Source organism: Python bivittatus, unplaced genomic scaffold (genome assembly GCF_059951505.1).
Source record: "Python bivittatus isolate LINGU-HERP-01145 unplaced genomic scaffold, Pbiv_v1 ctg000070_np1212, whole genome shotgun sequence".
NCBI classification, from domain to species: domain Eukaryota; kingdom Metazoa; phylum Chordata; class Lepidosauria; order Squamata; family Pythonidae; genus Python; species Python bivittatus.
This window is the reverse complement of record NW_028277034.1, coordinates 32,337,698-32,350,876: the sequence shown is the minus strand read 5'-3', so window position 1 is coordinate 32,350,876 and position 13,179 is coordinate 32,337,698. Positions and strand designations below refer to the sequence as shown.

The 13,179-nt window shown below is 38.3% G+C and overlaps 1 protein-coding gene across 1 annotated transcript in view; it reads right to left on the bottom strand.

The window, feature by feature from the left end:
• Positions 1-351: 351 nt before the first annotated feature.
• ANXA5 (annexin A5) overlaps positions 352-13,179 on the bottom strand; it is a 28,455-nt gene continuing 15,627 nt past the window's right edge. Inside the window, exons 7-13 of the mRNA XM_007436317.4 lie at positions 12,017-12,096; positions 11,248-11,304; positions 5,097-5,190; positions 4,719-4,814; positions 2,552-2,610; positions 1,424-1,546; positions 352-762 (exon numbers count right to left, since the gene is read on the bottom strand). Coding sequence (XP_007436379.1) covers positions 703-762; positions 1,424-1,546; positions 2,552-2,610; positions 4,719-4,814; positions 5,097-5,190; positions 11,248-11,304; positions 12,017-12,096 — 569 coding nt within the window. The 3' untranslated portion in view covers positions 352-702. The remainder of the gene's footprint in view (positions 763-1,423; positions 1,547-2,551; positions 2,611-4,718; positions 4,815-5,096; positions 5,191-11,247; positions 11,305-12,016; positions 12,097-13,179) is intronic.

The following is a 13,179-nucleotide window of genomic DNA, read 5'->3' as shown; positions in this document are numbered from 1 at the left end:
GTTATAGTGCAAGATTAGCTAAGAGGAAATTTGGTTTTAGTTCTTGGAATGTATTTTACTTCCACTTTTGCAGAAAAAGAGGAAGATAGCCCACTATTAGCACTGTCCTCTCAAAAGACATTGTGCAATTATCATACCTTTTCCTCCTGATTCTTTGTGTGAGGAAAACCGTCAGAAGCAGCAGGGGGAAAATCTGGGTATGTTCCTCCAGGAAAACAGTATCATCTGGACTCGCTGTGAAACTTTAGTAAACAGTAATTGCATAATAAATGCTTTGCCTGGAAGCACCCTCAGATTTCTGGTTTTTGGTTTTAAAAATAAAAGTATATTTATTTAAGAGGCACTTTTGTCAATTTTTTTGAATATGGAATGTATACATGAGAAACTGGATCCAACCTTGTCCTATTGATTTTACTGAGACTTAAGTAAACCGCAACCTGTAAGTTTCAATTATGTAAAAAAAAAAAGATTTGCATAAACAAGATAACTTCCCTGGTTAGGAAAGTAATCCTATGTAAGCAAGCCAATACAAGAAGAAGCATTATAATGTGTGACTAGCAACATGCACATTGCTTCTGACATACAAATGTCAGCGTGAATACAAAGAAGACTGCAGATCTACGTAAATGCCATTTTACGTGGGCATGAAAAAGGCACAAGGCATGAGTTAAGATTCTGTCCTCTGTGTTACTGTAGACTTTACTAGTCTTCTCCTCCACACAGCAGCAGCAGGCCCTTCCTGTAGTCACCAGATGTGTCTTTCTATAAAGCACAGGAGCAATCAGCAGTGAGTCCGTCCATTCTTTAAAAAAGGGTATTTTTTCCAGCACTATTTATATCATTATCTCCTAGAAAATGGTGCACACAAACTATCAAGCAAACTATTTTTGCTCATCAGAAATCTAGAGCTGCAGAACCAATACTATCTACTTATCTTCCATTTGCAAACTAGTAAATGGTAAGTTCTAACAAAAGGAGAGTTTAAATATGCTGCTACCCTTAATCAAATGCTTACTCCAGAGCCAGTGTGTGGAAAGGTTAAGAGTAACCCTATCCCTAACCAGGAGTGTCAGGTTCAAGTCTACCTTCAGCTATGGGAGCTACTTAGGTGATTTGGGGGCAATCACTATCTCAGCCCTAATTGTTCAGAGGGTTGGTATAAGTCTTGAGCTCCTGGAGGAAGAGTGGGATATAAATCTATAAATAGATCTATACATATAAATAATAAAATAAATAAAACAAATTTCTCAATCAATAAACCATGATTAAAATGCTTCTGTTTTAACTAACCTAGGCTGAAACATAACACAAAGCTTGGCAACCTGTAATACATATATACTCTTCTGAAAATTATCACATGGAGCAGCAGTATTTTCTATTACAAATAATATGAATTAATCATAATGGGTAAGATAAAATTTACCTGAATTACATGGTGCAAAGATTTTGCAAAATCTCTTCTGAACGCCTGCCTGATGTCAAGTAGATCAATTTCACTCCTTGAAACCATGATTCTGATCAACGTATCATCATCAGTGCCTGCTCCCTAGTAAAACAAAGTTAAGCAATCAATTAAGGGCACTGAGCAGTAGTTCTACCAAGTCATGCTTGAGTCTAGCTTAACTCTTCCCACTGGAACCACTAAGACAAATGTCTTATTCAACAAGCCATAGTTAAAACTAAATAATGACTTAGCATGATGTATGAAAACGGCCATAGTTCTGCAAATCAAGAGGAACAATTCATTTTTTAATGTTTATTGCTTTAATACAGTGGTTCTTGAACTCTTTGACCCAACTCCCCCTTTTCCCAGTCTTAAATAGTGTCATTACCCCCACAAAAAAAACAGATTCTGTTGTTTTACACCAGTGTCTCAGCAGTCGCAATCCCAAACTGGATCCTCAATTTGCAAACAAGCAATTACAAATTGGTCCATTAGCTCCACTATATGCTCAAATTACCCCCTTGGGGATAATTACTTTCAGTTTAAGAGCCACTGCTTTAATACAACTTCAAAAAGAATATAAAATATGTGAATGCAAATAAAATAAAAATTGACAAAACAAATGAAACAGACTGACAAAGCCAAAGAGGCTAAATCAATGACTACTGCTATATAAAAATTGCTGCAACTTAGTTTTTAAGCAACATATTGAAAATGGACCATATGATGAACACCTCATGACAGTTCTTTACTGCAGATCAACTAATAATCAGCAATATCCAAATGCATATTTGAAATACTACACTGTATATATAACAAGCAATGAGAGAACTGGAAACATCCAGCTTTAAATTACCTTCAGTTCATTTTATTATCTCTTTTTCAACTATCTTCAACAGTAAACTAAGGTTGAAATCCTACAGATGTGTCCCTAAAATGTAAAGTTCATTGAATAAAATGGGCCTTATTTCTGAATAAATATACATGGAATAACAAGAAGCCAAAATATTCATGTTCAAGAAAGTAACTTAGATACTGTCTATCTGAGATTGTTTAAATAGTAGCACTTGAAGATGTTGATTTTATTTAAAAATGATTAATACGTACTTTCACTGCATAAAAGAGAGATTCAGCCAAATACGCAGGAACACTTCGGACACACTTCACTGGGAGAAGAAAAACAATCCATTTGAATATCATAGCGTTACTTTATCAGATGACAAGCAGCTATACAAATGGAATTTATTCCCCTGAACACTGGGAAGAAGTTTTAACAATGAATTATTTGATCCACAATTTCCATCACACATTATATATATTTAAATAGAATTTACAGAATCTACACTTGACAATTCTCTGGTCAGGAGTACAGTGTAAATCTATGGCACTGGATTTGCATCAAGGAGACCCAAGTTAATTCTTCATTTAACCAAAGATCGCACTGGGTGACTTTAAGCCAGTTGTTCTCTCTTAGCTCAATCTACCTTATAGTATTATTGTGTGATAAAACTCAGGTAGATCTGAGCATATGGTATTTTGACTTTCCAAAGAAAAAGTGAAGCATATATGCAATCTATAATATAATTCCATGTCTATACAATTAGCAACAAACCCCAGTCAACAAAAACATAAACCTATTGCTTAGTAAACACTCACAGAATTGCACCACCAATATTTTGTCCTGTTGGGAAGTTTAATAAACAGGGATCCCCAACTCTTAGCTAGTAGATGCCAGTTAAATATGCCTTGGGAGATAACAGTTAAGAAGCACCAATTTAGCAGAATACCACCTTCACACCCTTCCTGAAGGATGTTACCTATCAACATTCTTTTCATATTTCTTTTAGGTAAGTTGGTATACTTCTAAATTAAGCATCTGGCTGCTGCTGACCATTTTTATTTTTGAAAAAAAGCTTACAAGGTCCATATGGTATTTTTGAAAATAAAGATGATGGTAAAAGTTTGCATCTGCTTTCAACCTACACAGTTCCTGGATTTTTAGTCACATTTTTATAAAATGTTCAAGTCTGATAAAACAGGAAACTTCATGGCACTTAGGGAAGTGTCCCCAGGGCATAGGCTCCAAACTGGAGACCGTGATCTAAGCCTCCCCTTAACTCAGGTTCCTAATAGGATAACCAAGGAAGTTTAATGATCCCACCAGATACCTCCTGTGCACCAGAGTCAACAATGCAGTCCCCCTTGGGTATCCCTCTGATATCCTTAAGAAGTACTTCCGCCCCTCCAAAAATAATGAAATAAAATAAAAATGTCCAAAATATCAAGAAATCAAACTCTCATGTGATTCTAGTGACCTTGCACAAAATCTTGGGAAACTACCAACATACTGTCACTAAGTATCATCATCATTATCAGAGGGCAAGAGCCAAAGAGACAAAAAGTAGAGAGTCTCCTGCTGAACTCTATTTTATATAAAAACTAGCACTATGTGAAACTTGAAAGGAACGGTCCTTCCCTTCTCTTCCCTTCCGCTGTTGTTCAGCCTCCCAGTCCTGAGGGAGATTCAGCAGGGCTACTGTTGCCTGTGATATGCATAGCAACATGGTTGCCACCATCACACAGCTTCTCAGGGAGCTTTGAGTTGGCTTGTCCTTCTACATGGACATGAATTTCCAAAGTTCCTGGCCAGCATGACCATGCCATTTTCTTCCTCCATTGACTGGCTGACTGGTGACTGAGCAGGAACTTTCCATCTAAAGAGGCTTCGTCTGAGCAGCTGCAAGGCACAAGCGGTGACATCACTTAGGAGTTATCAACTGCTTGAAGGAGTTAGGTGTGCTTTGGAGCACATACAGCACACATGGCCACACAGCCACAACTCATACCACTCTGTTTAGGTGACTATGAGTGGGCAGCTGCTTCATTTATAGCATGACCATCCATGCCACAGCTGCTCAGCCCAGTGCCTCCTGGCCTTGCAACAAGGGGTTTTGGATGTGTATCTATAGCTTACAGAGCAACAGAACTACTCTCTGCACTGCAGTTGCTCAGCCCAGAGCCCCTGTGGCTTGTGCTGAAGGTCTTCCAGATTGGGCAACTTTGGAGTATGTTGCCAGCAATCCAGAAACCACCCAGACTGGGAAACTCTTTGGCCAGAGCTGAGGGAGAAAACAGACAGGAAACTTCTCCTGTAACACTGGCTTGAAGTGATTTGAGCCCATCCAAATCACTTAGTTAAATAGAATCTATGTTGCTTCACACAGGCTTAGTATATACAAACTTAAGATTCATCAAGAATAGGACTATACATTACCAACTGCCAGAAGCAGCTTCTCTAGTGCACCAGATGTTTCACGATCAATTGTTTCTTCAATTTGAAAACCAGAAATAGTCATGTATTTGTCAAACACTGAAAAATCAAAAACAGGAGTAAAAGAGATGGTAATTACATTTTAACTATTACATATTATTTATTTTCAGCTTCTTCAAACAAGCATAGAAAAACACACATCCAAACCCACACACATCCGTCAACCTATGGGCAGAACAATGCAAGTAGGCTACAACAGCAGGAAATTTAAATATTCAGAAACAACATACGTATAAATTCATTCCACATCAGGGTGCATTTATATACTTATTAAAGTTGTTATTAAAAACACCTATCACTACTCTTTTCAGTACTACTCACCCTTTCTTAAGTGAGATACACTTCGAGTTCCCAGAATGGTGATAAATTTTTCTTCATCTGTTCCCCATTTCAGTTCCCCAGCTCTAAACAACAACTGTCAAAATAAAAAGAAAAGAAAGTTCATCATTAATTAATGAAAAGAAATAGTAAGATTTTTTCTGTATTTTAAATAAAGCCATGGGTGATAAAGATAGCGCTTATCTTGGGTAAGGGTTCAATATTAGATTACAAGTCTACTGGAGAACTTTTGAACCATCCTTACACAACTAATATTTTTGCATTCATTCTTTTGGTCACTTCAATATGATTCCCAATCACAATCTTCCCAGTTCTGCTACCCTCCAAATGCGTTGGACTACAACTCCCACCAACCTCAATAAGAACCAGTATTATTTTGGTCCCTTCTAATTTTCTCTTGAGACAATAGCTTCACGTTGTGGAATGTGGACAAGGCATCATGTGAATGTTCCATGATTAGCATTTCAAATGCTTTGTAAAAGAAAAATAATTCTAGATGCCAGTCTTCTGTACTAAAAAAAATTCCACACAATTTAAACCATCTCCTAGAATAAATCATGTAAATGATCAAAAATATGGTAATTTATTTTTATACCATGACCCTTGGGTCAGTTATTAATCACTTTAATGTTTCCTGATCCCATTTGTTAATTACTATGCAAATAGCTATGCACGCCAAAAAGGAAAACACAGTCAATGTAGCAAAAACTAACAAATTCATTTTCAGGGCTGTCTGTTTCTGTTTAAAAGTATGCAGTAGGTTCATCAAAATGACACATCATTTCTTAACTTAGGCTTCAAATATGATCTTGTCAAGTTTTACAGGGCAAGTTCCAGAATGAGGAACTCTTAGAAGAATGGAAAAGGTTTGCCTCTTCAATTATGCTAAGATTGAGGGATATTCAAAAGTCCAGGCAAAGCCAACATGAATACAGAAACATGTTCCTGCCTTCTTTCCCAATTCAGACCTAGGGTAGGGGACAGAAGTGATTCCACAAATGCATTCAGCTTTACTGCTAAGTTGGAGACAAAGTCTGATCTAGTCATTCAGTTGTACAGATACCCCAACCACTGACAGACTACAGTCAATCCAAAGTAATGGACAAGATAGTATCCCCTAGTCATTTCATATATTGAAATTGATGGTTGGCAATTATATCTTATTTCAGCATTATCTACAAAACAACAGTTAAATTGAGAGGCAAGTGTATGGCCAAAGATTGTCCATAAAATGTATGGCCAAAGAGGAATCTGAGCCAGGTCTGTTTAATGCCCTACTATACTACACTGGGTCACAGTAAATACTTTCACAACAAATGCCAAATGTGTGAACCACAATGGTATATTTTGCCAAATTTAGTACCAACTCTCTTCTTCAAGAATTTGCTTCTACATTACATTCTTGTAGCATTTCCAGCTTTATTAGCTATCTCCAAATATCTAAGCCCAAGTTAACATTGAGGAGAGGGCATCCACGGGAGGAGTGCATGTGTCAAAATAGTCAAGACAGTAGTCAAGAGGTCTAAGCAATCAAGCCCATCTTGACTTTTTGACCACCACCCCCATGGACACCCCGACAGATAAACAGAAAGCTATTTGCAACAGAAAAAATAGTTTGCAAGACTGTCTCAAAATTATCAGATGTAAAATAGAGATATTATGAAAAAGCAGGAAGTGCCTCATTAAGAAAAGAATCCCAGTTCAATAACTTTTTAAAACTGTCATTTTTGTAATTAGCCTTTCTTGTTTTCTAAAATTTGTTTTCCTCCAAGTAATATATGTAAAATAATGTATAAAATTAATCTGCTTCCTCTTTTAATGTGGCTGTTTTTAAAATGTCCTATCTATCTGATTAAAAGAGGATTCTAAGTCCAGCTCTTCATAAAAGAGGGTAAATAATGATCAGTGAGATATGCCATCTATTCGATCCATTTTCTGGAAACAAAAGTGGCTCGTACATAAAAAGCGTTAATGGCTTCTCAAATGCTTCTCCGGAACAGAATGATTTAGTACCATCTCTATATTTAAGTTTAATTTCAGAACAACCTTATGGCAAAGTATAGTTTCATTTATTATTTTAATTCCAGATTTAAAATGATAAAGCAGAAAGGATAACTTTATTCTTAACTTGCTATATAAAGGAGAATTATTAGGAAAACTAATGCCAAGCATCAAGAATTAACTGAAATTTGAGCAATAAGCTAGTATAACCATGTCGGAAAAGCTCGTGTCCAATGTTTTACAGGTAGTCCTCGGGTTACAGCTCTAATTGGGACTGGAATTTCCATCACTAAATGAAGTGGTCGTTGAGCAAAACATCACATGACCACACACTTAGCAACAGCAGCTCCAGCAGTCCACATTGTGGTTGTCAGGCCAAGAACATGAGGTCATTAGGCGAGGACCTCACGCTTCTCCTCCCCTACACAAACTGCCTCAGCTTCAACTCCCCCCACCCATCTCCCCCCATCTCTGCCCTTTTGGCTGCCCTGCATTCCACCACCTACCCCTGCTGCCCCCCACTGCCGCTGCCTCCAGCTGACCTGGAGCTGAAATGGGTGGTTCATGCAGGGCAGGAAACTGTGACCATAGGATACAGCAACTGGTCATAAATGCGGACCAGCTGCCAAGCACCCAAATTTTGATCATGTGACCACAAGGGCACTGCAACAGCCAGAACTTTGAGGACCAGTTGTAACTTCCATTTGTTCAGTGCCATCATAACTTCGAATGGTTGCTGAATTAATGGTTGTAACCCAAGGATTACCTGTACGTATTACAAGCTCAGTTACTGTCAGCCTTGCAAGATAATCCAGACAAGAAACACACCCAGCAGTGCTAGCTCTTACTTCACTGTAAGGTTACATTAACAGAATTTTGCAAGTCTAAAAGTACATCTCTCACTCCTTGCCTTTACAGTCCAAGAAACTAGGAAGGGACCCTTCTGTTTGCCACACCCCCATTCCTTCTTAGGACTCAGCTGCCTTTGTCCAACCGCTGTCTAGTCTGCAGCTCTTCCTCTTGTCTCCCAAGGTCATTCCCACATGCCATTACAGGTATCGATATTATTCATGTAATTATCTCCTGGCAGAAACAATTCTGTATCATTCTAACTTTGCTATTCAATTGGCATAGATAGACAAAAGGTAGCTAATAATAGCTATACCATTTTGGACAGCCTCACAAACAACTCAAGAGCCTTTGCCCATTCCCTGCTTTACTCATGTAGACTCCTCCCAGCCCCTCTGCATGACAGCACATACCACTTGTGAAAGATCTAGGACTTGGCTACACCAAGAAGATACTCATGTGGTATTTGGTAACTGGCACAATAGGATCTGTATCAAACAAGGCATCAAAAAAAAGTAGAGAACAAACAATGAAAGGTGCTAAAATGGATTTGTTGATATCTGGTGAAAGCAGACAAATATAGAGAGTCAATACAGTAGCAATATTATGGACATGAAGCTTTCATTGGGGCTGGCTTTTTTCTGTCACAAGCCATGTCTATACTAAAAGGCCCCTTTGCCCCATTCTTCTCTTTCTTCTTGCAAACTCATCAGACCCCAACATGTGATTTAAGTTTATGGAGAAAAAAAGTTACTTGAGCCACTGATTAACCTTAGTGCTAGCTTCTCTGTTATATTGGAAGAATCAAATATGAGGATCTCATCATACCTACAGAGGAGCCAGCACAGAGTTGACAAATGTAGAATGTACATATTTTTCATTATATCAACAAATCCATTTTAGCACCCTCTACACTGATCCTGAAGCCTTTTTGTCTTTTCTTTTCTGGTAAGCCCTACATTTTTCAACCATCTGAACCTTAAACTTTTGTTGACAGAAATCACTGTCCTATGAGGAAACAGTTAAATTACTATAATTAACTATAAAGCTTATCTGATCTAGAAAGCAGAATGATCTAACCAATAATTTTGTTGCTACCACTCCTTTTTCCTGGTTGTAAACCAAATATTAACAAAGCAACAGAGCAATAGAAAACATTCACCAGAAGCATTTGCTTCTCTAAGATTCTTAGAAGACTTGTACTCTCTGTGGCAGACTCTGGATTATAGTTACTTTGAAATAATGTTAGGCAAGTAGTTGAGCCCTCCTTATACATCCTCCATACACTATGAGTAATACTAATTTCATGTCATATACCAAGATCAGCCAGTACAGTGTAGCACCCTTTTCTCCATCTGGACGTCTTTCATATCTATCTATCTATCTATCTATCTATCTATCTATCTATCTATCTATCTATCTATCTATCTATCTATCTAATCAATCAATCAATATTTATATAGCCACCCATCTCTTGGCAGCGTACAACAATTTAAAAAATGAATACATTAAAAACTACTACATATAAAAAAACAGTAAAAACACACAAAACAGGAGGGGATAAAATTAATAAGGGAGCCATCGTAAAATGTCCCCACTCCCCTGGCAGCCCCAGGCCTGATCACATAGCCAGGTCTTGAGGGACTTGTGGAATGTCAAGGGCGATGGAACTAATCTCGTTTCTGGGAGGAGAAGATTTCACAAGGCAGGCACCACAGCAGAGAAGGCCCACCTCCTGGGACCCGCCAAATGTAATTCTCTAGCAGACGGGATCCACAGCATGCCTTCTGTGCCAGATCTGATGGGACGGGCAGATGTAACCGGGGACAGGCGGTCCCTCAGGTAACCCGGCCCCTCTTATAAATTTGACTTTAACTCCTATAATCTCCAGCCCATCATGCTGAAAGGGTACCAGGTTATAAAAAACTGGTACAGTGAATAAGAGTCAAATTGGAAACACAGAGACTAAGTACTGTCTTGCAAAAGTGCTGGGGGGAGTCTGAGTGAATAAAGCAGGGAATGATCAATTATACAATGTTTACAATAAAAACAATGTTTGCTCTAGCCCAATCAGCCTAATCTATCTCACTAGACTAGTGTTTCTCAACCTTAGCAACTTTAAGATATGTGGACTTCAACTCCCAGAATTCCAGACTGGCTGGGAGTTGAAGTCCACATATCTTAAAGTTGCTAAGGTTGAGAAATACTGCACTAGACAATCTTTCATTTCTTGGATATAACTAGAACAATAAATGAAATGCATCCTAAATGATATCTGTAGTTGCTGAAAATATAGCCCACCAATATCTGGAGGGCACCTCTTGCTCAAGGCTGTTCAATAGATATAAGTGAGAAACTTGTATTTAGCAGAACCTCTCTCAAATAAAGCAAGCCTGAACATCCCATCCTCCTTTCCCCATTTCACATACAAAAAGCAACAACTGGAGTTACAGGTTAAAAAGTAACTACTCTGCTGAATTGGGGTCAGTTCCAGGTGGTTTCCTGGACTCCAAGAAGTTAGACCTCCATAACAACAGCGAAGTGGTTTGGTAGTTGCCTCCTCTTCAAGTCATAATCATGTCTGATTCTACTTACCTTGTTAAGATCAGTCAAGGTTGGTTAGATGCTGCCACCTTAGATACCAGATTTATAGACTTCAGTACAAAAACAGTACATGCTGTGCAGATTTCTGGGACAGCAACTCAAAACTGATGTCTTTTGGAGCCATGAAATAGAGGAGTAAAACATACCCCCATTTCCATTTTTTTTTAAAAAGAGGGCAGTTATAAACTCTTCAAGCTCTTATTACCAACTTTTTCATTTTTGTAGAATACCATCTTCCAGAGCTATTTTGAGAAATGGAGGTTTTGGTCACAACTGCTTATGTTCCTAAAACTAAATGGTGCTGCTGTCTCAAACGGGCTGCTTGCAGTCACACAGACACAAACTAGAAATGATTTACTTCAGATAGTTTGAGAATGGAACCATACAATTCAGGGAAACATCAGGGGAACTACCACTGATTCCAAAAAACCCGATTCAGTTATTTGCTTTCGTTCATATAATGCAATTATTATACAATTATGGTTCTTCATACAAGGGAAAATTATCTAGATTTCCTGGCTTTTCCACAGTAATGAAGCATAACTATAAAAATTGCCAGTACCTTTTCCATACTAGAATCAAGCTCTCCTCAAGTGAGTAAACTCTTTACTTTCTTATGTCCTTATGATGTCATTTTAGATATGTTTAGGTGAAACAGGAAGAGGGAATCTTTACCTACCTGAGCATCTTGCTCAACTAGACTTTCTTTAATCTGGCCATCAGGGTCTCTATTAGCCTAAATGGAATACAAGGAGAAAGTTTATGCTATGACTCTGTGAATCAAAACTGTAATTAGAAAGAGTTTAAAAATCAGTCGTAATCAAGTCTTCTGTGCCTGGATTATCTTTCTGTTCTTTTCTTTATAGCATATGCTTTGTACATAGCCCAAGTGATTCTTGTCTATAATACAGGATGCTACGTGGCTTTTGAGCTTTAGGTGCTGAATTAATAGGCCGAAGACATGAAAAAATCTCTATGGGAAAGTGCCCTAAATTGCCAGTGTTACTAAAAGTGCAGCACAACTGCAAGAAGACAGTACCAATAAATACAGAAAAATGGAAGTCAACTCAAGACAAGAGGTAAGGAAGAAAAAGGTCTGGAAAATACCAATGCATGCACGGTATTTCTTTAGTCATATTTTGGAACAGAAAGATTCATCAGGTTAGGCAACCTGCAGCCCTACAGCTGCATGTGACTTCCTAACCAATGTATACAAGCTATTACCAGAACAGGTCAATGTCTGAACCCTTCGTTTCAATTTCGTGCTACCCAGCTCCAAACTGACACTGGGTGTCTCACAATAAACCTTGTCCTGAAAACACCCATACACAATGAAGTTTTTCGTAATTAATCAACCCAAGAAAAAAAATGTGCACTTGGCATATAGAAATTCTAGTCTCAAAAAAGTTCTCTTTTCTGTGTTTTAAATTTATATTTTAGGAGCTTACTTGTAGAAGAACTACCAACATTCGCTGATAGTAGCCAGAAGTATCTGATGTTATATGATCTTCTAAATCAGCTTCATATTCTGCAAAAAGACAATACATATGCACTACTAAACAACATTTTAATTTAAAAATAAAAAATATTCCAGTTGTTAAGAGTTATACATGACTGATGGTTTTCTTTACACAAAGACCAGTCACTTCATAATTCAGAAAATTCATCCCTGTACACAACATATTGAGCAAATTGGCTAACAGATTTAAGTCTCCTTACCAACCATGTAAGACAAGCTTCTCAGATGAAAATTATGACCAAGCAAACAGGGAGATCAAACAGGAGTTGGCAAGGGAGTTCAACTGTGGTGAGGAAGCACAAGAAAGAGGAAGACCCACAGAGGAGACTGACTGCTAACTGATTGCCACTGTTTCTGACTAGTGCTGATTTTTTCTTGACTGATGCTGTTTCCTAAGTGCTGCTAATTGCACATGTTGCCTCTGATTGCCCGTTGTGTATGAGTAGAACACTGCTTCCTGCTGATCTAGTTGAAGCAGTTTCAGGGAACATATACAGAAATCACCTCCCAGAAAGCAACTAACTGAGCAAATGAGCAGGAAGTCAAGAGAGAGTCATTTGTTTGTTCTTTATTCATACATCCTACAAGTGTATACTGATTCCCTGGAGGACAAGCTGAAGGTATACAGGCTAGACAAAACTGTACACACATACATATACACACACACAACTTATCTGAAAAGTTGAAGAATTCTTAGATTGGACACAGGAAGCCCTTGCAGAGGGACTCCAACCCTAAAAAGCCTCCAAGAAGACAGAAGACATTAGGCAGAAGGGATGGAGAGATGCAGGAATTTAACTGCCAAAAAGATTCTAATTCTCTGGAGTTTCAGAATACAGTAGATTCCAGGCTCTCCCCAGTGATGGTTCTGGAACCCTGGATGAAGAGCAGCTGTCACAAACCTCGGGACTTAAGAAAAGCACTCTAGAGCAGAGTTTCTCAACTGTGGCAACTTGAAGATGTGTGGACATCAACGCCCAGAATTCTGGTAGTTGAAGTCCACACATCTTCAAGTTGCCAGGGTTGAGAAGCACTGCCCTAGAAGCTCTGCAAAGAGAAGGATCCGTGCCTTTGTCCTGAACAAGAGAAAGT